This window comes from Drosophila busckii, unplaced genomic scaffold, assembly GCF_011750605.1.
Source record: "Drosophila busckii strain San Diego stock center, stock number 13000-0081.31 unplaced genomic scaffold, ASM1175060v1 hic_scaffold_57, whole genome shotgun sequence".
Taxonomy (NCBI): Eukaryota; Metazoa; Arthropoda; class Insecta; order Diptera; family Drosophilidae; genus Drosophila; species Drosophila busckii.
Genome location: NW_022872767.1, coordinates 48,489 through 76,422, shown reverse-complemented (window position 1 = coordinate 76,422; position 27,934 = coordinate 48,489). Strand labels below are relative to the sequence as shown.

At 34.3% G+C, this 27,934-nt stretch overlaps 1 protein-coding gene across 1 annotated transcript in view; it reads right to left on the bottom strand.

The window, feature by feature from the left end:
- The window catches only part of LOC117134642 (discoidin domain-containing receptor 2), an 87,119-nt gene that overhangs the window by 36,139 nt on the left and 23,046 nt on the right, over nt 1-27,934 (bottom strand). Inside the window, exons 2-3 of the mRNA XM_033294867.1 lie at nt 20,980-21,340; nt 9,572-9,677 (exon numbers count right to left, since the gene is read on the bottom strand). Of these exons, the coding sequence (XP_033150758.1) occupies nt 9,572-9,677; nt 20,980-21,256 (383 nt within the window). The 5' untranslated portion in view covers nt 21,257-21,340. The remainder of the gene's footprint in view (nt 1-9,571; nt 9,678-20,979; nt 21,341-27,934) is intronic.

Here is a 27,934-nt window from a genome sequence, read left to right as displayed (position 1 = left end):
TACATTGAACTTTAAGGTTGATGCTGTTGCTTAAGCCCTAGTCGCCATTTTTATTGTCATCTTTGCCGTTACAGCATGTTTGCCCTTTTTCTAGGTTTTTCCTTCTCGCCACTGCAATTTCCACTTGACACAATGGCACACAAAATGCAAAAACTCTTTTCTCTCTCTCTCTCTCTCACACACTCTCTTGCTGCTTTCTCTGTCACTTTGCCTTGTCTGTTTTGTAAAGTGTTGTCGACATTTGTATTGTCTGCTTTTCATATTTCTGCGGCCTTTTAGCAATACGCAACGCAAGTAAATTTTTCGTCACACTCGTCGCCGCCTTTTCCTTTTTTTTTCCCTTCACGCTGCATGTCATTTTCCATTTACTTGGCTTGTGGCTCGTACCTCTTTTTTTTCCTTGCATCTTTGCTTTCTTTTACAGCTGCTTGTTGCAAGTCGGCTTTAGCTTTTCATTTGGCTGCGTTGCGGTCTCTCCTCATATTTGTTGTGGCTGCTGCTGCTGCTGCTTTCCTCAGTCATTATTGTCTGACGGCAATAACTGGTGACAAAGTCATATTTTATTTTACTGTTTTTGCTCCCACGCCCACTTAAGTGCTTGAGTCGGACGTGCGCTTTAAGCTTTGTGCTAGTTTAGTTAGTGATCTTAAAAATTTTGAACAAATAATAATCTTATGCATATCGTTTAAGTTTTACGACAAGTTATAGTATAAGTTATTAAAATATTAACAGTTGTCTATAGAGCTAAAATAATAAGTTTATTATAGAAAAAAGTAAAAAAAAAATAACTCACTTTGTAGTGTTTATAATAATTTTGTAAAAATTTATATTGAAAAAAAAAAACTTAATAAATTTATTTATTTTTTAATTGTAGCCTAGAAATTTAATTCTATGGTTTACATTTAGTATGCAGTAGTTCAGCTAATAATTCGTTTGCATTTAAAATTAATAAATAAACTTATATAAAATAAAGAAAATTTCTCAAATATTGTAAAGCTGCTAAGCTTGTTTAGAAGATAATATAAAAGATTTTAAATATGAAAACAATTCAAAAATTGCTAGACTAGACAATATAAATTAGATTATTTAATTTTTTATTTTTATTATTTATTTTGTATTTGTTTTATATTTGTTTATTAAAAATATAAATTCCCAAACAGATAAAAGTATTTGCCTTATATTTATTTATCAAAAATATATTAAAATCCAATATTCAATTGAAATCAGCAACAAATAAAATTTTATTGATTTCATCAACAATTTAATTGAAACGTTTAAGCACTTAATTGCAGCATTTTCTGACAATTTAAATTAGCAATAAATGAAATTGACAAACAGCTCATTTAATCAATTCTGCGAAATTGTGTAAAACATTTAAATCGAATATTTGCCGCTGTTTGTTGCACTTAGCTTATCAACTTCAACTCTTTCACCATCAAAGTTTGCACAACAAATTGCAAAGTGGCAAGCCCCAAGCCAAACCCAGCTAAGTCAACAGGTCAACACAATTGAGACGCTGGTGAGGCAGCTAATTGTGCGGCGCGCATGCGTAACGAGAAGTGGCAGCCAGCTCAGCAGCTCAGCAGCTCCACAGCTCGGAGCACTGGCAATGCCACTCACAAAATTTAAATACACAGCGCGGTAATTGAAAGGCAAACAACAACAATAAAGAAAAACAACAACAACAATAACTTGGCTTGAAGACTGCGCATGTGTAAGCGACAACAATGCGAACCGCAGCGTCGACCCGGCACAACTCAATCGAGGAGGAGCAGGAGGCCAACTTGTGTCTATTTGCTTAGCCTATCAGCTTGGTCTGCTATTTGCTCAAGACGTTTTCACTGCGACAACTGCAACTAGCTACAGCAATAGAGAAATAGCAACACAACACAGTTACAGCTTCTTGTCTATTTTTGTTTAATCAAGAGTGACATTTTCCACTGTTAGAGTTAGAAGAGAGTTGGGCTAGGCGACTATTTGGGCAGCTGTAGCAAGTTTTTCTTTTTGTTAAATACGCTGAGTGTGGCAGTTGAGTTAAAACACAGGCCGATGGCTAGGCTGAAAGACGCGTAGGTATTCTACTTACACAGAAAGAAAATCATATCACATGGCTTGCTCTTTATAAATAATTTAAATTTTTCATATAAATATAGATTTAAAATATAATAAATTTAAGCTTGATTCTTAAATGAATTTAGTAATTTTTTTTAATTAAAAAAATCATATCATTTTTTTTAATAATTTTATATTAAATATAGAATTAAAATATATAAATTCAGCTTGATTTCATATACGCCTTTAGCATAATTTTGTTAGAATTTATTATAATTTTATTATAAAATATAGATTTAGGATATTAGTAAAATTTAGTCCTTTCTTTATATGCATTTAGTTAGTTTTTTTAATATATTTACTCTAAGCATTAACCAGTTAAAACACTATATATAAAAAAAAATTAATAAAAATTTTCCAATGTAATCAAACTCCATTTATAGAATTTTACAAAAATGAATTAATTAACGTGACCACTGATTTGGTTTTACCCAATATGAATATCTTAAAAATATTAATAAATAAATTGAATTTAACATAAAACTTATTAAAATTTTTTCTTTTTAAACAGAATTACTTAATTACTAACCATTTTCATTTACCTTTTACTGTCTATTTCAATATTAAGTTATTATAAATCTTCTACAAGAATTTAAACAATTTATTTATCAAAAAGTATTTTGCTAGAAATTCTATAAAAGTTGTCGCATTGTTTCTGTCTGTGTAACTTTTGTTTAGTAGTTAGAAAGTGCTGCTTATCAAGGTTAAGTCAATTGCTTCTGAGGTATTTAAAGAGTTTGCAGCGTAATTCAACGGAAGTTTACTTAATAGAGTCAAAAATAACAATTTAGAAAATGCCGACAGCAGCCGCATTAGCATTTAACTAAGCTCAGATTTGAAACTCACTTGATATTGCTCTAACTATTGTTTTAAAATTAGTATTTTATAGTAGTAAAACTATAATTTCTATTAACAATTAAGCTGCCTAATCTTGCAGTGCAAGTTTAATCTAAAAAAATTGTATTGCAGGCTAGGCTAGGCTAATAAATTTTTTAATAGAAACAGCTAAACCCAAATCAATGCCAAAGTTTTGGGTTAAATTTCGATGTTGTGTGTGTGTGGCACTGAAGGAATTCAATAAAATGTTATAAATAATTCAATAAGCAAGCGAAATTTATGTGCTTGAGTGGGAGTTAGGGGGGGGTGTAATCAATGTAAGAAAAATGCCAGACCGTTATCAAAAATTGCTATGGAATGTGCGGCCCGTAACATTAAATCATAAAAATTGACTCATTTGTAACATAAAAAGCACATTAACACATTAAGGCTGTGTGTGTGTGTGTGTAAGAGGCGAAATGGCAAACAAAATTGAAGCAACTATGGATAGACAGAGGAGCAATCAATTCAAACGCGTTAGGCATTCGGGTTTGAGTCGAAAGCAAAACCAAATCAAACATTAATGCAATAAAATGGAAAACGCGTTAACAACAATTGGCTGCCTGGCGTTGTTGTACATTTGGCAGTCACTGTGGTAATCAGTGTCTGCCCCAAATATGCTGGCCCAAGCGCCTAAAAGTAGACTAAAAGCGAAAATCAATGCCACAAACACACAGACAGACGGACGGACGGACGGAACGGAGCGGACCGGCAGCGATTAAGTGAGCGACAGCCGCAGACAAGCCCCAAAAACTGTGCGCAGCTGTTGCCCCACCCACCCAACGTAGCTATCTAAAAGGGAGGGTGGCTTGGGGGAACAGGTGTGTCCGTGTTGTATGTGTGCGTGTCTCTTGTGTTGTAGGCCAACAAAATTTTGGCCTAGGGCAACACTTTCTAAACCAACTTAAGCCAAAGCAAAAATGCAGCAGCGTCAATGCGGCAATTAGGTTTTAGGCCGTTGGCAGTGGGCACAATGCCCGGTAGTTGTGCCACAAAGCTGCTGCTTGATACTATATCTTGAAAAATTTACAACAAGGCCTAGCGCTATTAACTATTTATTTACTTAACATACTCGATGTATATATTAAAATAACAATAAATCACTTTGTTTAACTCAATAACAAAAAGTTGTTACATTTTTTTTAATTGTATTAATTTTAGGCAATGTTTTAAACTCTTAATGCATCATTTTCATATATATTTAATTTAATTATTATATTAATTTTTAAAAAAGCTTCTTTTATATATTTTTAATATTCACAGTAAGCAATTTTTCTGAAGTTGAATAAATTTTTATTACCCCCAATTTAATGCTAAAGCAGAAAATCTTTCAATCATTATTTAATTATTTTGTTTATTTAAATAAGTTGCTATAAAATAAATAAATATAAATGTAAAGGCAAGTAGAGTAGTTCCAATAATATTATTTATATTTTAAAATATTAAATATAAATCACTAACAGAACTTTTTTCGAATAAAAACAAGAGACTTTCTTTAAAAATTTTAAGTAAATGCAGCAAAAGTTATTTAGAAATTTTAATAAATGGAAAGGCGATCAAATTTACGGATTGCCCTTTCTTTTTTTTTTAAAGATTGACAAGTTCAATTGAAGTTATAAATATTGTAAGCAGCAATATATTTTCAATTTTATGAATGATTTTGCTAAGAGCTCGTTCTGATTAAGTTTTCTCAACGGCTTCAACTGAAATATTATTAATGCTAATTACAGCGCATTTCTAATTTGATGACGAAAACTTGTTTTATTAGCTACGCTAAAGATGCGAAGGTCAAAGCAATAATCACAGTTGTTTGTGCAAATGGGGACATAAATATTTCATGGGGCCGTCTTTAGTGCTTGGCAAGCATTTTTCACACATGTCCACATGAGTTGTGAAGCTTCGACCCGCAAAGCCACAAATGGCCGCAAATTCAAACAACAATTTGGCAGTTTATCAACTGCTGCGAAGTAGTAAAGTAAAAAAGCCTGTGAGAGAAAGAGAGAGAGAGAGCGCCAGCTAGAAAACTTGCCAGTCAGCGTCGCTCATACGCCGCGTGGGACAGACTAGAAACATTATCTTGAGCCGACATTGACATTTGGTCGCATTCACATTGACTTTGATGGCAGCGAACTTTGATACCCCAACGCCCCACCCACCCGCTCTAACCACAATCGAAGTTCCATTGATTGCAAAACGTTGTACGTTCTTCTTGGCTTGGGCTCTGGAAAAGTTTTGCCTTGTGGCCTTTGTGTAAAATTGCAGCAGCTTTCAATATTCACACTGAAGAACAATTGAAAATGCGTTTGCGATTTTGATGCGCTGTCAATATAATGTGAAAACAATGCCAAAAATCGCTTCAAAGCAGTCAAATGTCTATAATATTCTTTTTTTCTCCTTTATTCCTTTTGCTTATTTCCAGTACATAAACCAAATGGGTCAATTGATTTTCTGACTGCTTATGGCAATGGCTAAAGCTAAGCTGTTCGAATTTGCCCGCAACTGTTTCCAATGTTCTCTGTTCCATCAGCTGCAGACTTTTCTGCTCTTTTGTCGGACTTTACGTTCGCTAATTTCTTTGGCTTTGGCTTTGACTGTGTTGGCTTTACGCTAGAATGAAGAAGTTTTGCTTAATGGACTTATAAGTCATTTAACTTTATTAATCAGTGACGCTTGAATGCTGCCAAACCAAGTTCAATGCACGATTATTGTTGCAATCGAGCAATAACACAAGTTATTTTATGATTTGCTCCAGAGCTAATATCGAATTTAGTTTAGCTCAAGATTTGTGCGACTTTTAGTTAGATTTGGGCAGAGAGCTTACGAGGCGAACTCACAAATAAGTTACTACGAAGACTTTTGTAAATGATGAAGCTCAGAAAAAAAACTTTCTTTTGTCATAGGCTGACAAAAATAAAGATATAATAATTAAAATTATATTAAATTTGTAAAGCAAATGTGGAGAGTAAAAAAGAATTTCGTATTATTTTGTTATTAAGGTGTAGTAAAAGCACTAAACAAAATATTTTCTAGGATTTAAAATAGTATATAATAATTATACTATATTAAGTTTTAAATTAAATGTAAATAGTTCATATTTTCGTACATTTATTTTTAAGTAAGCTAATTAAGAGCATTAAAAAATTAAAAACATTTATATTTTTATAATTTCAAATAAAATATAATATTTAGTTCTTATGTTTAGCATAAAATAAAATTTAAATAAATAAAAATATTCCTATTTAGCCATCTAAGAATATAGAAATACTTTTTATAAGATAACTTAAATTAGACAACTTTTGTATTTAGTTGCATTAGCAAAGGTCTTAAAACATTTTTTGATAATAAAACAGTAAATAAATTCCAAAAATGATTTTTTATGCACATAATAAAATATATATATATATAATATTAATAACAATGATAAAAAATATATACATTTTACCACATTAAGCGTTGAATAAAGTATTTGCACAAAAAATATTAATAATACAAAATAAAATAATAAAAGTAATATAAATTATACCATATAAAGCTTTGAATAAATTTTTTGTACTTTTTACTTAAGCTTTGGCCGTTTAGAAATTAGATTAGAATAGTAGTTTGACTAACTTATATAATCGTTTGCTGGAACATAATAATTATATTCGCTATCTACTATTTTATATGTTCTAAGAAAGCCTCAATAAACGCTTAAACTAAACCAAGCAAGCAATTTAGTTGCCTTAGACTAAGGCTTAAATTGCTGCAATTATATGAAGGCAACATCAAAAGCAAAATTTATGTGTAGCCTACATTTAGGCAAGCGAAACTTACATTTCTACGTGTGTATGTGTGTGTGTGTGAGGGAGAGCGTGTGTCGAAAATAACTCAACTGTCAAAAATTTATGCCAAACACATACGCGACCAAAAGAAAGAGACAGAGAGCATGGGAAGAGCGAGCTAGTCACATATTTTCATTAAAAGACATCCATCAAAATTCACGCATGGAATATGGACTTTTCATGTTGAACACACACACACACATGCATATACACATTGTCATTTCAACACACACACATACACCCAGGCACTTTCTCCTATGTGGGGTAAAGTGAAAATTTTAGCAGCTGCAGTTTATTAGGAAAATCATAGCGAATAACATTGTTAAAATATAGGTAAAGAGTTTTTGGTCACGTAAGGCTCATAAAGCAAAGCTATGAGCCCTGCTATGGCATCATTTGCGCTGCTTTTTGTTTTTATTATTTGCATATTTTGCCCTCACCCCGCGGCTTTATTGCAGGCAATGCTAATAAGTTGGCTTTAGGCCAAGTTATACTCACACTCTAAATCTTGGCTTTAAGGAAGCAGCAACGACTCGTTGCTCTTGTTGTTGTTAACCCTTCAATAAGCCAAGCGCCTTCATTTATCATACGTTAGAGTGTTTTTCCTTTGCGCCTTGGCAACCTTTTCATTTGTAATAAAATTCATATGACTTTGGCGCATGTTTAACGTAAAACTGCCCGTCAGCTAACGCTATCTCGCTCTCTCTCTCTCTCTCTTACGCTATCGGCATCATTAGGCTCGAGCACGCACATTTGGCTCGACTTTCTTTTTACTTTTTGCATTTGCCACATGCAAAATGCCATGTGTGACATTTTTACTACCAAACATTTGTTTTGCACTCTCGCTCGCTCTCTCTCTCTCTCTCGCTCTCTTTCACTTTTTATGTGTATAGTGAGGGTTGCAGTCAACACGTACCAGGGCACCACAGCTGTTATTGTTGTTGTTTTCCTCCTTTTTCTTGTTGACTTTGCATAATTTTATTGCTTTTCTTTTATTTTTATGCGCCTTGCCGCGTTTTGCTTGCCCCACAGCTCCCCAAAGCGACATTGACATTATAATCAATATTTTTGTTACTTTTACAATATATATACATATATGTGTGTGTTGTTGCTGGTTATGTTTGCTTTATGGTTTGATGCTGTCAATTTCAAATGTTTCTTAGATTTTCTGCTGACTACAAATGCTGCCAGGTAGGCTTATTTTTTATACTAAAAAATTCTTTGAGTTTAGAAAAACAGAATCAAATAAAAATTCGTTTAAAGCAGCTTTTGAGTTTGGCGAACTAATTTCCATACAAATAAAAAGCAAAAGTTACTGCTTTACTTGTAATCGATAGTATCGATAGCTTTATTTTCAGCGCTACTTTACAAAATAACAAACATGTTGCATTCTCTCTAGCGTTTTCTTTCTATACGTTTTTTTTTTAATTTATAAAAACAACTTTAAGTATAATTCAATACTTAGGCACATTAAAATTCGTTTGAATTATTTCTCAAGCTTGAAAAACTGCTTAAAATAAAAAACTGAATTAGACTGTTTAATTGCTATCGATACTATCGACAACTCTATTATTAGCACTGATTATAATTATATTTATATATAGATATCAGAGCTTTCCCGTTTAGTTCTTATCAATACTATCGATAACATTAAGTTTTAGCGCTACCTAAAATAATATTTAATTACTTAGCTTATGTTTTTATTTTATGTTGCAGAGCTTTCGCTTTTCTTTATTCCTTATTGGATCTGGCATTAAAAACTTAAATTTTATAGCTTGTTGCATTTCCGCTTCGAAATTTCTGCGGCATTGCCAGTTGCTCAACTTTGTTGGACTGCGGTCTGTGTACCCAATGCGAACTTTGTTTATATTTTTGTGTGTAAATGATTTTAGTGCCTCGTAAAAATGTTGACTCTTATACGACTGGTTGGTTTATTATACTTACGTTACACTCACATATTGTGAATTATGCATTATGTGTGTGTGCCGTTACTTTTTGGCTCCGCATAACAAATATTTATTTATCAGCGAATTTTTGCATGTGTGTGTGTGTGGGTCAGCTAATAAATCAACAAATGGGGGCGGGGCTGGAGCGGACCCAAATGAATGTCACTCAAATTAAAAGCGTTCATAATTTACATGACATGAGTGTACAATGTTTATGTTCAACATAATTTTATTTATAGTTAGCGTCCTTTGCTTTGTTTTATGTCTTGCATAAGTTTATAAAAAAAATACTTTGGAGCTGTAGGTACTATTTATTATTTTATTATTTTACTGAGAATTTAAAATTTAAATTTATTAGCAGCAGAAATTATTTCTATGCCATTCCAGAAAGAGATAAACAGAAAAGCAAATTTTCTCACTTAAAGCTTTTCTCCAACTATTTTAAAAAAATATTATTTAGTTGATCTCATGATATGCATTCATATGAATTTATATAGCTTCAACTTCTCCTTTAATTTAAAATCTCTCAATGATCTCTCTCAATAATTAATACTAATTGAATACTATTCGATTCCATAACATTATCTTCTATTGTCATCATTATAAGTTATTAACTTCTAATTTTTACGTTTGTCTGCAATTGTTATTAATTATTTAGAGTTATTTAGAGCTCACACTTCAATCATTACTTGTAAGCAATAGAAGATATAGGTTTTATGCACTGATTATCAACGATTTTTTATTATTTTTCATAGTAAAGTTAATTCAGTATTTTTATACATTTTTTAATTATATATATTTTTTATTATAATTTACCTTGCATGCTGCGGTCCCACATTGCCCATATCATGAGCTGAGCTTGCTGTGATTTGAAAGTCAGCTATAGCGCCAGATTCCATGCCCAATGCTTGTTTGCAAGTGCCTGAAAAAATAAAAATATGTAAGATGTAAGTCGCTTAATTACATATGTTTATTAATTAATGTTGCTTGCATAATGAACTAAAAACTAAAATTAATACGCACAACACGCCCACAAAATATTCGAGCAACTGACACTTGAAAAATTATAGATAATTTTCTTGATATATGCGGCAGCATAATCAGCCAAAAAAAAATTCATATATAAATATATACGAGCATGGATTTTTCACCTGTCAGCGAAAGCGCATAAATTAATTAGAGAGGCCCAGGCCAGCCAAACAAAAGCAAAGTAAATTAAAATGAAGACTGACCAACTGTAAGAAGATACAGATATATGCAGAGATGTTGGCATGAAAAGCGCAATTATCATTTTGGGAGCCCACAAGCTGACGCTACAAAATGAAATTCCACTCCAGACAGTTTGAGCAGCAAGAACGCGAAAGGGTCATGAATAGGTCGTTGAGACGCTCGTCATTATCATTATCATCAGAGCTGTTGCTCTTGCTGCTGCTGCTGCTGCTGCCTCAACAATATTATTATCATTCAGTGAATAATTAGATGCAATCAGTCAGTGCTTAAGCACCATAAGTCAAAGACAGACAAGACCAAGACCAAAGGTCAGAGACTGTAGATGCTTCTCTCTTGTATTTTAGGGCGACCACTTGACAGCGACTGCTGCTGCTGCTGCCGCTGCTGCTATCAGCGCCGCAGCATCTGCAGTTATAGATACGCTTTTGTAGCTTTAGTTTGCTTGCTTCACTATCTATGAGCAGCGCAGTCTTAAGCTTTGCTGTTTACATCTTTGCTTCATTTTAAGCAACACAACGCTTTTCACTTGGTTCTGTGGAAATTTCAAAGTGAATTTTCTCATAATTGGGGTGGTTTGAAGAGTTTGAAACGCTTGCCGAGTAGCAATGAATTTTATAGAGCTAATAATAATTTCTATTAAAAAAATATAGCTTGAATTTAAAAATTAAATACTTAATTTTATTATTATTTTGCAGTTTCAGCAATAACAAAAACTGTTAAAAAAAAATATCTTTATAATGCAAATCAGTTTTGCCAGATATAAAATTTTGAAATTAAATATAATGTGAAAATAATTAAATCTCTTAAATTTTATTAAACTTTTATTTAATATTCATTTATTATTATTATTATTAAAAAATATCTTCATCATGCAAATCAGTTTTGTAATATGTATATCGAATTTCGAAATTAAATATAATGTAAAAATAATTAAATCTTTTTTAATTTTGAACTACATTCAAATATTATTTATTATTATTTTTTTATTAAATCCATTTGAACCGTTTTGTATTGCAAAACTAATTATTTATTTTTAATTTATGTATGATAATTATTTTACACATTTATTGCAATTTTAATACATCTTGCTTACTTTTATTTTTATTAGTTTAGTTTAAGTATTCAATTTAATAACTGCACTTAAATTTTCCCCACCACAAAAATTATTAATTTACTCTTACAACCCTACAAAAACTTCTGTTTTCAATTTGAATATATTTTGCGTATTTTCTCAAGTTTTCTCAAGATTCTTACGAACTGCAATACAAAAAACTCATTTAGACCAAAACGCAATTGCTTAATTATCTACAGACGGCAGAGAGAGAGAACTTTTGCCCATTGGCCTCAAATTGTTTGCAATCATTCAAATGTGTGCCACGCCCACTTACAGTGTTTGGGCGCTGACATATGGTAGCACATAAATTATTTTTAATTATTGGAAGAGCAACTGCTGAGTATTGGCTCATCATAAGTTTTGCTAGTTTTTCATTAAAAGAAACATAAATAAAATAGAGCAATGAGGAGAGAGAAGGAGAGAGAGATTTGAAATAAAAAATAATAATATTTAAAATAAAACAACTTGAATAATAATTATATTTTAAAATTAAATAAAATATATTTTAATAATACTGAAAAAATTAAATAATATAATAATAAATTAATTGCATAAATTCAATAGCATAAAAATTGATATGATTATTAATTGAGTAAATATTTTATTTGAGTTGCTGCTGCAGCTTGAGCGTTCGCTTTGATGCGTATGCCGCATGTGGCAAACAAAATCACGGACGGGTGCAAAATGTAAAACAACAAAGTGTAAAAGTAAACAAAACGCAAAGCGTAAACTACAGTCAATTGTTATTGTTGTGGTTGTTGTTGGCCAAAGTTTTGCGCAAAATAAATTGCAGAAAATTTAATTAACTGCACTTGAGTGCGTTGGCGGCTTCTGTTTGTCCGTCCGCTGCACTGCGTCCGCTAACACACACACGCACACACACACATATGCACGATAATCATATTTCAAAGTTTCTTTGGGCGCCAAAGCAAACAAAACGCGCGCGCGCGCTCGCCAAACTTTATGAAAATTGAAAATTGCACAAAATTTTACAGTTCAATGCAAAAGCAAAGCCAAGTGGCAACAACAAGCGCGCAGGTGGGGCACATAAATGGGGCATGTTGGTTGTGGGCCGTTGCTCTACTCTCTGGGCGTAATCCATGGCAAATTGTGAGCAAACATTTGCGAGATACACTTGAGAGCGCCCCCAGCTGGGGTCGCCAGTTGAAGTAAATTGATAATGTGGTTGCCACAACAGCAAAGCGGAGCAAAATGTAGAAAATATAAAAAATGAGGATGCTATGCAGGCAGCAGCAGCAGCAGCATGTGAGGACTTTATTAGCATAGATTGAGCAGTAAACAATGCCAACTTGTTGTGATTGACAATAAGATGAGTAAGGTGAAGGGAAGTTAATGCAAAATGGAGATAGAGCAAACAACCAATTAATTTGAAATATAACAAGGGAAGCATAAAAAAATATTACAAATTAATATGACATATAATAGTATAGATACTATATATATAGTGAAAACTTAAATAGAAAATATATATAAAAATTAACTAACTATATTTTGTAATAATATTATTTATTAAAATATTTGCTCGGAAGTACAATTTTTTTTAAAACAATAAATATAATAAACAAAAATTTATAAATTGGTAATTTTTAGATTTATATATATTTGAAAAATTCAATCCAATTTGTATATAAATATTTTCTATGTGATTTTGAAGCATATTTGATAATAAAAAAAAATTATTTTTAAAATATTTAATTTATTTTTTGCTATAAAACGAAATTTGCAGCAGTTTTCTAACAGTTTCAAATTAAAAACAATAATAATAATAATACAAATAATAAAATGTAACACAAAAATTAAAAATAAAATTATTACTAATAATATTCTTAATGACTTTACCAAAGTTTTGAATTAAATTAATAATATTTTAATATTATATTTTCACACATTTTGGCTTAGCTTTATTATATAACATGCTTCGATTGTTTGGCTAGAGCTATAACTCATTGTTTGAGTTATGTGAGTGAGCTCAAAGGCGGTTAAAAGTTGTGCTGTGTGTGGAGTGGAGTGGATTGAGATGATGCGTGTGTTGGAGGGCGGCGGGGGGCGCGGAACGCAGAAAGTCGCGCGTAAACAGCATCAAAACCGCGTGAGAGCAACGCGCTCAATGATGCGTAACTCCTGCTGCTGATGCTGGCGCTCATAAACAACAAAAGCAACAAGGCGTGCTTTATGAGCATGCAGACCCCCCAATACCCGCCCCCAAGATACTCAATAGCAAAACTTTGAGCCACGCTTCGTTAGGGCTGAAAGTGAGCGAGAGCGAATTCCGTGTGTAAAGCAAATTTACGCACGCGTTTTAATTGGCTTTGGCAAATTGAGTAAAGGATACAGATCAAGAAAGTAGCTGATGCTGAAAATAACAAATATTATATAGCAAAAATTATATTTTTGAAATAATTTGCTTATCATAATTTGTTAAATATTTGTACTGTATTTATATAAATTTCCGTAACTTCATTTACAGCTTGATATGGCAATAAATTAAGTTTAAATTTATAAGCAACAACACACATTCACTTTTGTTTACTATCGCCAGGCGAACATAAATCGCAGTTCACAGCGTTCAACAAATAAATTTCAACAAAAATAAAAGCAACATGCTGCATGTCGCTTGTTGCGTCTAATCGTCGCCAAGTTATCAGCGCTTAATTTATCGTTTGACCACAACCAGAGACTTCAAGTCTGTGGGGCCTGAGCCCTCGTTTGGGCCTGTGTGCCTGCCTTGGCTATTAATTGTTATTTAATTTTTTGTGCCTGTCCACGCTTGTTGCAACTTTTTTTTCTTATCTCTTCAGCACTATCGACATCTGCAGCTGCAACGCATTGTTGTTGTTGCTGTTTGGGCCAAGTTGTCAAAATGCCTTTGCTTAAGTTGAAATTTGTATCTTGAAAGCTTGTCATGTTGTTGCAGTTTTTACTTGCAGCTTAGCGCTTAAATGGCAAACCAAACACTAGTGGCAGCCACTAAAAAAGTAATCTGAGCTGAGCTTTAAAATGTTAGTCATGTTGCCCCCATGAGCAATTTTTCATACACATTTTTTTGCAAGTCGCTAGACCAGCAATTTTTATACGACTTGACATTTTTTGATAAAAATGGAAAAAGGGTATTATGAAGTTGGTCAAATTTCAGGAGAAGGAGGCGTGGCAGAACACCATAAAGTAGGATATATCTGTGATCAGCTCGACGGAGCATGAGTCCGATTATAGCCATGTTCCGTCTTCGTCTGGTCCGTCTGCCGTCGTGAATGCTTGAGCAACTGTTTCTCAGCAACTATAAGTGCTAGAGCAAACCAAATTTGGTATATAGGTGCTCCTAATATCCAAACCCGAACGCTTTTATTTTATTTTTTTTTTATTTCCGCCCCCTCCCCGCAATTCACAAAAAACAATATTAAGGCGTAGAAAAATCTTTTAAAAAGCTTTGACATAAGGCACAAAATTGCCTAGTCATGTTTTCGACCGATTTGTGCAAGTTTCAAAACGATCGGTCAAATAACTTAGGAATTTTCACATTTCAATTTTCAATATAAGCAGACAGCGGCGTGCACGTGCTGACGCGCCATACAAACGTCGCTGGCCGACGCAGCGGCGCCGTCGTGCTGACGCTTCAGCGAAAACGAGCTGTGACGCGTTAGATGTTTTTGTGTGCATGTGTTTGTGAGTGCATGCGTGTTTTTGTCTGAGATACCCTAGTCAAAGTGTATTTTAATGTTGGTGGCGCCCCAACTTTAAACTGTCCACTTGTTATTCACAAAGCCTATAATTAAGTTCAAAGTTTTTTTTAGAGACAGCTGGAACTTCAATATTTCCTAGAGTTTTAGTATGTTTAATATTATCACACTTATATTTAATATATTTACCCTACGCCTAATAAAAGATTCAGTTAATTACTGAGATTGTTTTAGAAATAATTAAAAAAAATTTTTTAAATGTCAGTAAACATATTTTCAATATATGTAGACTTTTTTTAAACTTTTTTATTATCATAATTTGTAGTTTAGTCTTTTTTTTTAATAATATATAATGAATATATATTTTTGTAATATTATCTTTTTTTTAATTTTTGGATTTATTTTAATATACTTTAAATAAAATTTGAGCCTATTAATTTCTTCTTTTGAATATATTGCTGTAATATTTTTTAGTCTATAGTTTCTTATAATTATTTAAACTGTCAAACTCTTGCCATATGGCTTTAACAATTTTTCATAATCTCTCTCTTTGCCACTTGGCGTCAATTTAAACTGCATTTTGAATTTGGTGTCGCTGCATAAATATTTTTCAAATTGGCAGCTGCCTTCAAGACTGAGCTACTGAGCCGACTGGAGTGGGGGGCGCTAGTGGGCTAAAATTACATGCATTTTAGCGTTTAGCTTATCGCGTTTTGGCCACTACCGTTTCAGGCCATAATAACGCCGCTACCGCTTCAGATGCCAAGAGCGACAAGCGACACACAAGACAACATCTAAAAGCAATCTATATCAGGTTTATTTTTTTTTGTGCTTTGTGTGCTGGAAAGTGGTTTTTTACTTCTTTTTTATTTTGTTGTTGTTTGTCGGCGTGTGTGGGATTTGCCTAAATGTCGTTCGAAAAGTAAAAGTGCTCGAGTTCATATTGCATCGTGGCCTAAACCATGCAATTAAACGTTAAATTGGTTTTCATGCCAAGTTGGCTTAGGAGGTGCAAGGCGTTTACACTAAATTGCTGATCTTTCTGTCAAAGTGATAGGATCTATAAAAATGCGTGGGCTTTGTTTCAAATTGAAAAATTGCAAGCAGTGCAAGCAGGAAGTTGTTATTAAAATAAACTAAAAATGTAATTTATGCATTACAATTTTCATTATTAAAAAAAACATATTTAAATAATTTTTGAATTCTTTTAATAAAATATATTTCGTTTGCTTTAAGCTGACTTACAACGTTTATTCAAAAATTACTTATGCTTCAAAAAAATTATTTAAATATAAAATAAATATGGGAATATATTTTAAAATTAAGTGCAGCTAATTTTTAATTAAAACCAAATATAAATAAACTAAGAAATATGTATGGGAACATATAAATTGAAATAAATCATCATAAATTAAATGAAAATTAAATGTATAAAAATAATATATAAAATATTTTAAAATAATATTGAAATTAATATTGTTTAAAAGTATACATAAATTAAATAATAATTATTAAATGCTATATTAACGTATTTTTCTTATCTAGCTACATTTTTAAATATAATCATGTAGCTATTAATTTGAAAACTCCGCCTTAAACTTGCTGCATAGTGTTAACAATTTCGACTCGCTGTTGTAAATGTATTTTGTTTGCTCAACGCATAAGCAAAACACAAGAGGCAACATTTCAACGCGCCTACGATCCAACATGAAATATATGTCAGACATGCAGATATTTTCGCATTTAAATAAATACCGAAAATTGCAGATACAAGATGCAGATACGTTAAAACGCCAAGCAAAATGCAAAATAAAACGATTTTGATTTAGTTGCAAGAGCATTTCCTGCTACTTGCAACGAAGCGCGCGAATTTGGCGCTACTTGCGATTGAGTTAATTATAATTAATTATAAAATTCATTTAAAAAGCGTTTTATTATTTTAATAGTTGCATGCTTGTCAAATAGTTTTAATCAAGTAATTAATTTGCCACTTGCTGCTGCTGTTGGCAGCGTATTAAGTTTTCGTTTTGGCCAAGTTTAGTTGAAACAAGTTGCTCGCCGCTAACGAGCCAGAGGCAGCGCAAGCAGCAACAAGATAATTTGTTATGCTCGGGCAGACGAATGGCAAGAGCTGCAGATACAGATACAGATACACATATGGGGCCAGGCCAGCGTTGTTGACAGCTCTGGGCCTGGGCCGAGTGCGTAAGTTGCAGCTGGTTGATGGACGCGACCACACGCAGGGGCCAACATAAGCATTGTAAGCTGTGGTGGTGCTGGTGGATGCGGCGGGCGGGAGTTGCGACCGCTTGGCAATCAGCAATGGTAATGAGCAGAGCCGTTCAAGTTGAAGACCAAGATGTAGTCAAAGTCCATCTATCAAACGGCACCGCTGACTGTGGCTTCGATTTCGGTAACTACCTGCGCCTCAAAATCCTCCAGAGCGCTCCTAAGCTCATGTTTATTAATGATTTGGCGAATGGAGCGCTGGACGCATCCTTGGCTAAATTTCTGTAATTGGTTGCGGCTGAGTGCGTGCCTCAGACCAAAGCTGCCTGCCTGCCTGGGCCTGGTCTGTTTAACAGTTATTAGTTACAGTTTGCATTTATTGGGACAAACACTTGAGCATGCCCACACCACCCTCACCCCCCTTAACACTACCCTTTGCGGTTGATTGATTTTCATGTTGATTGTCGTTGGCTATGCAAATGCCCAAAATTTCCAACATGTATTTAGCAGCTTACACTTGCAGCCCCCCCCCTAGCCCGCTGCCCATGCCTTTGCCACTGCTTGTTGCACTGAGCTGTGCAATGAAGCGAGCAGAGAGGGCAGCAGCTTTGTCCATAGGGGTTCGGGTTCGTTTGCTGTTTGCCTTGCAACAAAATGCGTTTCCGTTTCCCAGAGCTTAAGCCAATGCAGTCAGGCATAACCCAATATATCTGTCTACCTCGACGCTATCTATAGTTGTATTTATTTAAATATCCATGCTCTCTCACATATTTTTCATAATACTTTATTGTCGCTAGTCACACACATAGCTATTTTTATTTTCATATTTTTGTGTTATCAAAAATAAAATTGCATAAATTTTGTGTCATGGGAACTGAACAGTTGGCATTTTTTTTTTTTGTCGATTGGTCAACGTTGAACCTGTGCACTAAACTGGAAGTTCTTTCATATTAAAAGCATGCGCATATATTATGTATACAATGTTTTTTTTTAAATAAAAACAAATTTAAGCGCTTTAGATTTTTCTAGCTAAACGCAAGAGCACAAAACATTTAAAATATGAGCATAACTTATAAATGGCTGCACATTTTTAATATTTTATGTTTTTGGATAAATAAAGCAAGAATTTGCGCACAAATTATTCAAATGTGAGCAAAACAAAAGCGCGTATCTAACATTTTATAAGAGTGAACTGCTGACAGTCAAAAGCTGAACTAATTGGCAGCTTGACAAAAGCTGGCGACTATGCAGGCGCTGCTAGGTCGCCGAGCGCAAATGGCAGAAAATTGCGCGAAAGGAAGTAGAATAGCAAACGAAGTTGGCGCAACTTACCGTTTGGAGCGCAGCAGCGAATACTCAGAACGAACACAAAGCATACGCGAAAAAAAGAGCGCGAACACAAAAGCAATAGAAAAAAAATTTGGAGCATCCAATAAGCGAACATGAGCAAGCTTAAGCTCAAGGAGCTGTTGCGCATTAGGCATTATATTCATGCATAGCGCATCACTAAAGCACTGATATTAATCACTAAAGCACTTGCATTAGCAAAAATAAAAAGGCAATAATTTAATTTATTATGCAGTCACTAGGAAAAATATTTGGTTGCGCCACAACAATCCTGCACACGACGAGCAGTTGAGGCAAGGCCTCATTAAAATTTGCGAATTAACATTAATTATTCATACATAGCATACAATTAAACACTTAATATTAATTTATTAACACTTGCAAGTAGCACAAATATATAAACAATTACTAAATTATTAGCAAGACATAAAAATTTACGCACGCGCACGCGACAAAATGAACAAGATCGACTAAGGAGCTACAATTGACTTTCGACCTGTTACTTGTGACCTCAAGCTGTGACAATAAGAATAATTGTGATTAGATGAGCAGATAACGATTGTCAGTTCTATCGAACATCGCGAATCTCACAGGTGGATCACAGCTGCTAAATTTTTATTTGTTTATGTTTAAGTGCAATCCGCAATGTTTTAGTGCAAATATTTATTAATTAATAATAATAAAGTGCGTCTTATCTTGCTAATGTGCATCGTTTTAGTCAAAAGCATCTATTACGCCTTATTTTCTGCCTTGGTATTAGGCGCGAGTGTAAATTGCAAATGGCGCTCCAGTTAAGGTTATGTTCGTTTGCGCGGGTGTGCTCACGCCAAAATTCATTCATATTTTGTTAAATTCAGTGCATAATTATTTTATTTTTTTGCATGTGCTTATCATTATACGTATGCAATCAGTGTTTTGTTTTATGTTTTTTATTGTGTGTGTGTTTGTGTATTCTGCTCAGTTTTTGCCCGCCATCAAAAGCAACAGGCGCTTGTTGCTCTCTCGCTCTCGCATGGTAAGTTCAACAGGCTGCTCAGGGCACCACCCTTTTATTCGCTCTTATTTTTACTTTATTTTTAAAAAAGTGTGAATGTATTGTTAATGTAAAGAACACAACGCACACGCAATAAGATAATAGGAATATAATAAAAAACAATTTTGGCGCAGCTAACAATTGCACAAGGTGCACCTGACTTAGCTAAAGAAGCCTGCGCATTAATTACATTCTTAATAATTCAATGATAGTAGCAACTATCACTAGTAAAGGAAAAAAATATTTACATGCAGCCATTAAATTACACAGGCGAAAAAAGGAATCGCGACTTTGGGCATAATAATGACCCCCCACCAGTTACTTGCGCCCCAAACTGTGACAATAAAAATAATTGTGATAGATGAGCAGCTATCGATTAGCGGTCATTTCGCGAATCCCACAGGTGGCAACAGCTGCCAAATTTTTGTTTCTTTTTTTTTTAGTGCAATCCGCAATGTTTTAGTGCAAGTTTTTATTTATTAATAATAATTAAGTGCCTATAATAATGCTAATGTTCATCGTTCTAGTCAAATGCATTTATTACGTCTTATTTTCTGTTCGCGTCTCAAGCGCGGGTGTAAATTGCAAATGGCGCTCCAGTTGAGGTTATGTTCGTTTTGCGCGGGTAAAAATTAAGGATCGCGCCAATACTAATACATGATCGGTCATTATATACATATTTATTGTTTTATTTGTTAAATTATATGCATGCGTCTGCAATTTTTTTTTGTTTTTTTATTATTGTGTGTGAGTGTTTGTGCAAAGTTATTGTCGCCTGCGTAGCAACAGGTGATGTTGCTCTCTCGCTCTCTTGTGTTAGTTTTTTATTAATAATTAGCATATATTTTGGCTAATGTCAATATTAATGCATGTTCAATCATGTTCAGTGCAGTGTTTAATTTTTTTATTGTGCTAAAATTCGCATACATTCAAAAGTATGCAAGTGCTCTAAATTTTTTTTCTTTTTCTTATTGTGCACTGTGTTCTGTTTTCGTTGCATCGAAAGCAACAGGGGTTGTTGCACTCTCGCTCACTCTCGCGCCCACTCTCATGGTAAGTCCTGCTTGTTGTTTCGAGCAGTGCGCTTTGATGCGCCTCTTTCTTAACGTTTGCTCTTCAAAAGAGCGTGAATAGCTGTAAATTGCTCGCATTATTTGGCAGCTTTAGTGCTTAACCCTCTAACGCCTTACTAGAGATATATATGGATTGCTAACTTATTATTTAAAGACTCTACCTTAGAAAGACAAAAAATTGTACCAAATATGTTTTATAATATTTTATACAAAAACATATATCAAGGAAAAAACACCAATTATATTCCGGTATTTGAAACATGTTTATGGTAGTAGAGGGTTAAGCAAACGCAGTGCGAATAAAGAAATTCGCAATTTTCGAGTGAATTTATTATAGACAGACATTATACAAGACAATATTTATAAGCTTATATTTTATTATTGCTAAAAGGTTTAATTGTTTGTTGTTATTGACAACACTTTTTATGATTTTAATTAAATAAAAGTCAAATTACGTTACAAGCTGACAACGGTTAATCGAACATTGGATAAACATTACTTACCAATTTCCAATGCAGTCGCGTCGCCGACTGCGCTGCCCACGGCTGTTGTTGTTGATGCTGCTGCTGCTGCTGCCGCTGCCTGGTGTACGCTCAATAAAATCAAAGTCAATGTCAGCATGCATAAAGTTTTATTGTTATTAACACCATGACGCTGAATGTGGCAATAACTTTTTAAATAATTTGTTGCCAAATGCCAACAGCTGCTGCTGCTGCCACGCCCAACGCCCAGTACAGAGCATTGTAACGAATTCAATTGCTGTAATTTGATTGCTGGCATTTTGACTTTTGTTGTTGTTGTTGTTGCTCTCTCTTTTTTTCACACGTACAGCGCTTGTGAAATTTCACACATTTTTTGTAAAAGCTGCAAAGCAGAGCAGAGTGAAATATATATAAATAAATGTTGTAGAAATATGAAGAATAATTGTTGAGACATTTTTAAAATTTTGTTACTTAATTGGCGTGGCTTTAAGTCATGTCAGCCAGACACCCCACCCATGCCCCACTCCAAACTCACTCTAAATACATCATTGTCAGCAAATTAATGTGACGTGACCTTGCAAACTGTCGCGCGTTTTTGTCACATGACAAGCAGCAAAGTCATGGCAAACGTAGCGAAGTTCCTTCTCCAGCATCAAAAGTCCTGAGCAAGCAAAATTTATGTAAAATGTCAGACACACACACACACACGTACAAATATATAGTATGTAGCGCCGCCTAACCTATCGCTTGGCTCCCCTTCCTTAATTCGCAACATGCCAAAACGTGTCAAAATACAAAAATATAAACAGCGCGAAAAACTGTACAGCAAAAAAAAAAAAAAATAAAATAAAATGCTGGCCCTAGTCTGCTTTTTGCCCTTTAGGCAAGCCGGAAATTCGTCGAGGCAGCCAGGCAGAGACGACTAAGCGAACGTGCCTCGTTTTAAATAGACAAATATTAAAGTTGCCCAAAATGAAGCAAAAGACAAAAAAAAAAAAACTATGGGCAAAAACTTTTCAGCAGCAAACTTGAAGTTTAAGAAAATGAAAATTGTTGGCACTAAAGTTGCAGCGGCAAGTGCTTGGTTTAAAGTGCTTTTTAAATTGTAAAAAATATACAAAAAATTAAATGTAGTTTGTAGAATGTCTTTAGTTAAGCTGTGATGCAATTTTCGCTAGTTGGGTAGCAAGTTAATGGAGGAAAACGAAAACAAGACAGAATGCATGTGTAAACATTTAAGAGTGAGCTGAATCAATATTCAAAATTTAAGATAATTAGATTCCAATAAGATAATGCTAATAAGGAAAAATTATTGTTCTTGTTGAACGGACGAATTCTTTAAACTGAAATTTAATAGTTTTTTTTTAACTTCGATTTCGTTTACGATTAGCTGAAATTGCCTTTACTGCTTTGGAATTCAAATTAGTGTAAGAAGAAAGTCGCATAATAAATCAATTGCAATCATAAATAATTTTTTATAATGCCGAGGCATATTATCATTAAATTATTAACTTTGTCTGCTCGGCTGGGAAGTTGATTTGAAGTTTTAGCTTTGTGCTTGGCAAACTCACTTGATGAGCTAATTTTATAAATTGCTGAAGCAATTTTATCTGACCCTTGCAAATTTATAATGAGGCAAGCAAGAGTTGAATGCCAGTTCAAATAAGTGGAGCAGATCTGATTTAAGATCGGCAACTTTAAATTCCAGAACTTTGCTTAAGCTAAAAGCTGCTAAGTCTATAGAAATGTGCGTGCTAATATAACGCTAGTTTTAATTTAATAAAACGCTTTTAATAAATTTAGAGTTTCCACCGCTGTCTGCCTTGAAAAAAAGATCAAAAGCGTGTCAAATACAAAGGCAGGCGGCAAATGCCGACGCGAATTCACTCAAGCAATTAATAAAAATGCAAAAGAAAAGCCAAAGCAACAAAAAAATATAAAAACGAAAGATGAAAACTAAACGGCAAACGTTAAGGCCGCTTTTGTGGCTCGATGTAGGCAAAGACTGTGAGGAGAGAGACGTGGGGGAGGAACTGGCGCCCACACTTCCTTTCATATGCGAAAATGAAAAATTTTACGCCAACTTGACAGTGGGAAGTGGCAGGCAGCAATGTTGCAAATGTGTTGTCGCTAGTGATGTTGTTGTTGTTGTCGCTAGTTGTTGTCGGCACAGTCCCCGAAATAAAAGGCATAAAATTTGTGGCACAGCCGCGACCGTCGTCGTCGTTGCTGCTGCTGCCACTTGAACGCAGTGAAGTCGAAGTTGCATAGTTTTTATGGCTTCAGTTTTTTTTTTGTAATGTCTCGTCCCCCTTTCTACCAAATGCTGGGCAATAGTTGCAAATTGCAATGAACATTGGAGCAGCAGCTGTACATTTAGGAACTTCTCTTGCTTGAACTTTTGGACCCACGGTAGCTGCAGTTGAATGCAAATTTTACTTCGTTTTGTTGTTGTAAAAAAGTAAAACAGATGCGTGGTGAAACGCAAGCGTTTGGCTCGCTCAGACGTGCGTAGACAGATCAGCAGCGAAGACAGAGGCGGGGAGTGGAGTAGGGTTAAGTGTTTTTGTCTTGGAATTTTCACATTGCAGTTTTACTTGTCATAAGTAAATTTAATATAAGTGCAAGTGAGAAAGAGAGAGAGGGAGAGCGCAGCGAAGTGAGTTATGTGCCCTGCCGCATAACATAAATATCAAAATACTTAAGCGCATGCACATTTCTTTTAAATTATTGTGCAATTAAATGCAGTCTATTAATAGTGAATGCTTCGCTTGAATTATGAGTATTTGAATAGTGGCAATAATAATAAAACAAAGCCCTTGACAGTGATCAGCAGCGATTTAAAAAATTATATACATCATAGCTGTTTAAAAAATGATTGTATAAAACTTAATTATTACTTCAATAACGCAAATAGGCGAATTATATATATAATAATTAATATTACTATTTTCCAAATAATTTAATTTAGCTTAATAAATTAAATAATAATGAAAAACACTTAACCAGCGATCAGCACTAGCTCAACTGAATGCTCGTCTTGCTTGCTACACGTTTGCTTAGAGACTGACTAACTAACTAACTAATTTTAGTGGGTGCGCGCTCTCAACACAAACGACTGACGAGTGAACTGTCGCTCTAACTTCGTCTGCTGCTTGGAGAGCAATTGGGGCTTAGCTTAGCTTAGCTCAGTCAGCTCAGTTGACTGCGCAGCAGCAGCGCATTTAACACAAATTTGCATTGGCTTTAATTTAATGTAAAACAAGCTTCACACTCAAATTGTCGCTCCCCTTGTTAGTTTTAAGGACTGCAAAACACTTGAACATTGCTCAAGTGTCAACAGTAGCGAGAGCCGTCCCCAGTTGTCACCCACAGCAGCCTACGGGGGCATGCCACATTGCCACTGCTGCTGCTACTGCAAGTTGCAGCAACTGGGCGATGGGCGATGCTCTGATAATGCCGCCGCAACAATAACCAAGTCGCAAAATTAATTGAAGCTCGAACCGCAGACGCTTCAGCTACAGCTGCTCCCTTTCCCCTTGTCTCTGCCACTCGACAGAGTTTTGCAGACGCCCCTGGCATGTCATTCATTTGCTTTTCTATGCGCCGCACTCTAGGCAGCACTCCCCCCCTCACTCTCTCTCTCAATCGCTTTGCTGCTGCCTGCAGCGTAGTCTACTCATATTATTTTCGCACTCAACTCGACCAAGCAAACCAACTCCGACTGCTCTCGACTGAGTCACTAAAAAGCGGCATTTTATTTGCTGCACTCGCAGCAAGACGCGAAAACTCACAGCCCAAAAATTATTACGCGCCCAACAGGCAGCCAGGCCCCCATTTCATTTTGTTGTTGTTGTTGTTGTTGTTGCTTTTGCCTGCATTTAGCTTTCTTTTATTTTCTGCTGGCATTTAATTGCCACATGCAACACATGTTGACGACGCCAACGCCAGCGCCAGCAACAAAAAAATTATACATAAAGCAACAGCCTGAAAAATTAATAGAAAAATGTGCCTTTTAGTCTTTTTTATAATTTCGGGCGCCAGCGCTTTTCATTTGCCATTTTGTTAGCTCTCTTTCCTTCTTTTTTCCTCTTTTTATTTTGTATACAATTTCATGGTAATTGTGGTTAATGTTATGGATATTTTATGTGGGAACTCTAGAGCTACCAGAGTGGGCAAAGCGAATAAAATATGAACTGAAATAAATGCTTGTGGCACCAATCTTAATATTTTTAGACTTTTAAATATTTCAGACTCTGTGCAGTGAAAAAGTCGCTAACAGCAGCAAGTTATAATTTGTTTATTTATAAATATTGTGCAATCCTTGCATAAGGATATAAATTTGAACTGAAATAATTGCGTGCACAATCTTTAATATTTATTTAAATTCTGCAACTCGACTTGCATTTAAAAGTCTCTGACAGCCGAGTTAAGTTCAATGCCAGTAAAAATGCCATAATTTAGCCCAGACCATATCCAAAGGCAAGACCCAAAGTTTTGCAAGTCGCGCGCCTGGGAGAGACCCTGACGGCAATTCAATGTCTCGGGCATAAATTTTCTACCGTGCCAGCGCTAAAAATGTAATAAACGATTCTTTTTCAGCTTTGGCATTTTTTACTGCGTCGAAAATGAAAATAAAAGCAATATAGAAATGAAAATGCAGCAACCGCAACACAATAGAGAAAAAAACGCTTTTTTTCAAGAATATTTTGTAAAAAATATATTTGTGGCATGCAGCGCCAAAAATGTGGCAGCAACACTTTGCATATGGCACAAATGGCGGAAAAATGCATTATTTTAACTATACTTAAGTTTATTAATTATTTGCTAATGTCTAAATATCTATTATAATGTAAATCTTTAAGTCTAGTGTGGCGCATGTTATAAAAAAAAATAAAAAAATGTCGTTTATCAATAATGAGATTAAATGTAATTTTATGAATATTTTATGAAATTTTAATGTTTTTATTATAAACAAAACGTTATTAATCAACTAAATTATTATTAATGGTGCTAAAAATGGACCAAATAATTTTATTATGTAAACAAAACGTTCTTTATTAATTAAATACTTGCTAAGTCTCTTTTTGTGATTTTTAAATGTGTCGAAAATATTTTTATTGTAAACAAAACGTTACTTAATCAACTAAATTATTATTAATGGTGCTAAAAATGCACCAAATAATTTTATTATGTAAACAAAACGTTCTTTATTCAGTTAAATACTTGCTAAATTTATTGTTCTTATTTTCTTTCAGCCTCTCAGTTTGATTTAAAGCAATTTATCTTTAATAAAAAGCGAATCTCATGGTCAGAGAAGTCAGCATAGACTTTATGCATGTTTTTCATGCTGTCGCTGAAATCGAAAAGTGCAAAATGTTGTATACACAGAAATGTTTGCATTGTTTACTTGGCTGTTGTTAATTGCATACAAAAGTTGTACAAGTCGTCGCTTTGGGTCCTAAGGGGGTCAGTTCAAGCAGGCAAACAAAGAAGAGGTAGCAAAGAGAGTAAAAGAAGAAGAGAGAGCGCGACTATGCAATACGCTTCATATTAAATAAAAAGAAAGCTGCAGTTACATTTTATTATACAAAGCATATTAAGTTAATTAATTTTTATCTCTGTGCGAACATTCTCAATATATATAGATATATATATATTTTATAGTTCCCAGCTCTACTTTAATTTCTATTAACCCTATTTTTCGAATTTAATCAAAGAGCATCGCTGGCGTATAATAAATCGTCACATGCGAATAATTCAACAACTTTGCCTGCAACTTCTGTTGTCTGCCCAGTTGGCTAGCCAACACCCCACCCCAGCCCACCCCCTCAGCTGTTGCACTTACAGTCGGTGGCACTGCTGACTTCTTGGGTAAGGTTAAGGTTTCGAGGTGAGCGCGCCTCGGCCAGACGTTGCAAAATTAAATGCGCTAAAATTACAGCTGCAATTATGCGGCGTTGGAGACGGCGACGTTTTGTGGAAAAATTATGGCCCTGGGACTTTTCGCTTAGCGCCCAGCGAAAGTTTTTCGCCCGCCCCAGTACCAAACACTGCCCTGCGTATATTTTATGGCCATGTAAATGGTAAAACTCTGGGCATAATAATCGCCCTGCGGCCTCTGGGCTAGAGCTAGAGTTAGAGCTAGAGTGTTTGCTTTTTTGCGTAGGTTGTTGCTGGGAAATTGCAGTTGATGATTAGGCGTGAAATATGCGCCATGTCCAATGGTCTCGGCAAGCAATACAACAAAGTGGGGAGTGTTCAGCTCTGTGTAGATGGGTTAACGGTTGTTAGATAAAGTTACGTGGCTAAGATTGTTTTCACTCGATTAGCAATTGGTTGGTTAAAAAAGCATTAAATTTGTATTTAATAATTTTAGCGTTAGTATTTATTTAAATATATTTTGTAATAATTATAAAAATAAAAAAAATTAAAAACTTACACATAAAAGTTGTTAAAAAATTTAAAAATATATATTTTGAAACTTGGTGTGGATTGTTTTTGATTTAAAATAATAATTTTTAAGTTTAGCCAATTTATTTCCATTACATTTTTGTTACTTTTTTTTAGTTTACTTTATGTGTTCAAATTTTAATGTTAACTATTTAAACTAAATGCTAAAGTATCCTTTTAGAATTATTTTTTTTTTGTGGTTTCCCTGAGCTGCTTCACTTTTAACAACCCAGGCACTGGCACTTGCTTTACGATTCATTTAGAAAATAAAAGCAGAAACCTTTGGCCATAAATGTGCGAGAATTCTGGGCAGAGACACCAAAGAGCCAAAGAGCTGTCAAAATGAGTTGAGGGCAAATCACACGCAGGCAAAACAGCAGATGCCGTCAGACTAAAGCACATCAATATGTGTGTGTGTGTGTGTGTGTGTGTGTGTGTGGTGTGTTGGAAATTTTTTGCAATAATTTAAAAAATGCTAATAAAATAAAAAGTGGATAAATTTGAATTGATTGAGACATAAAAA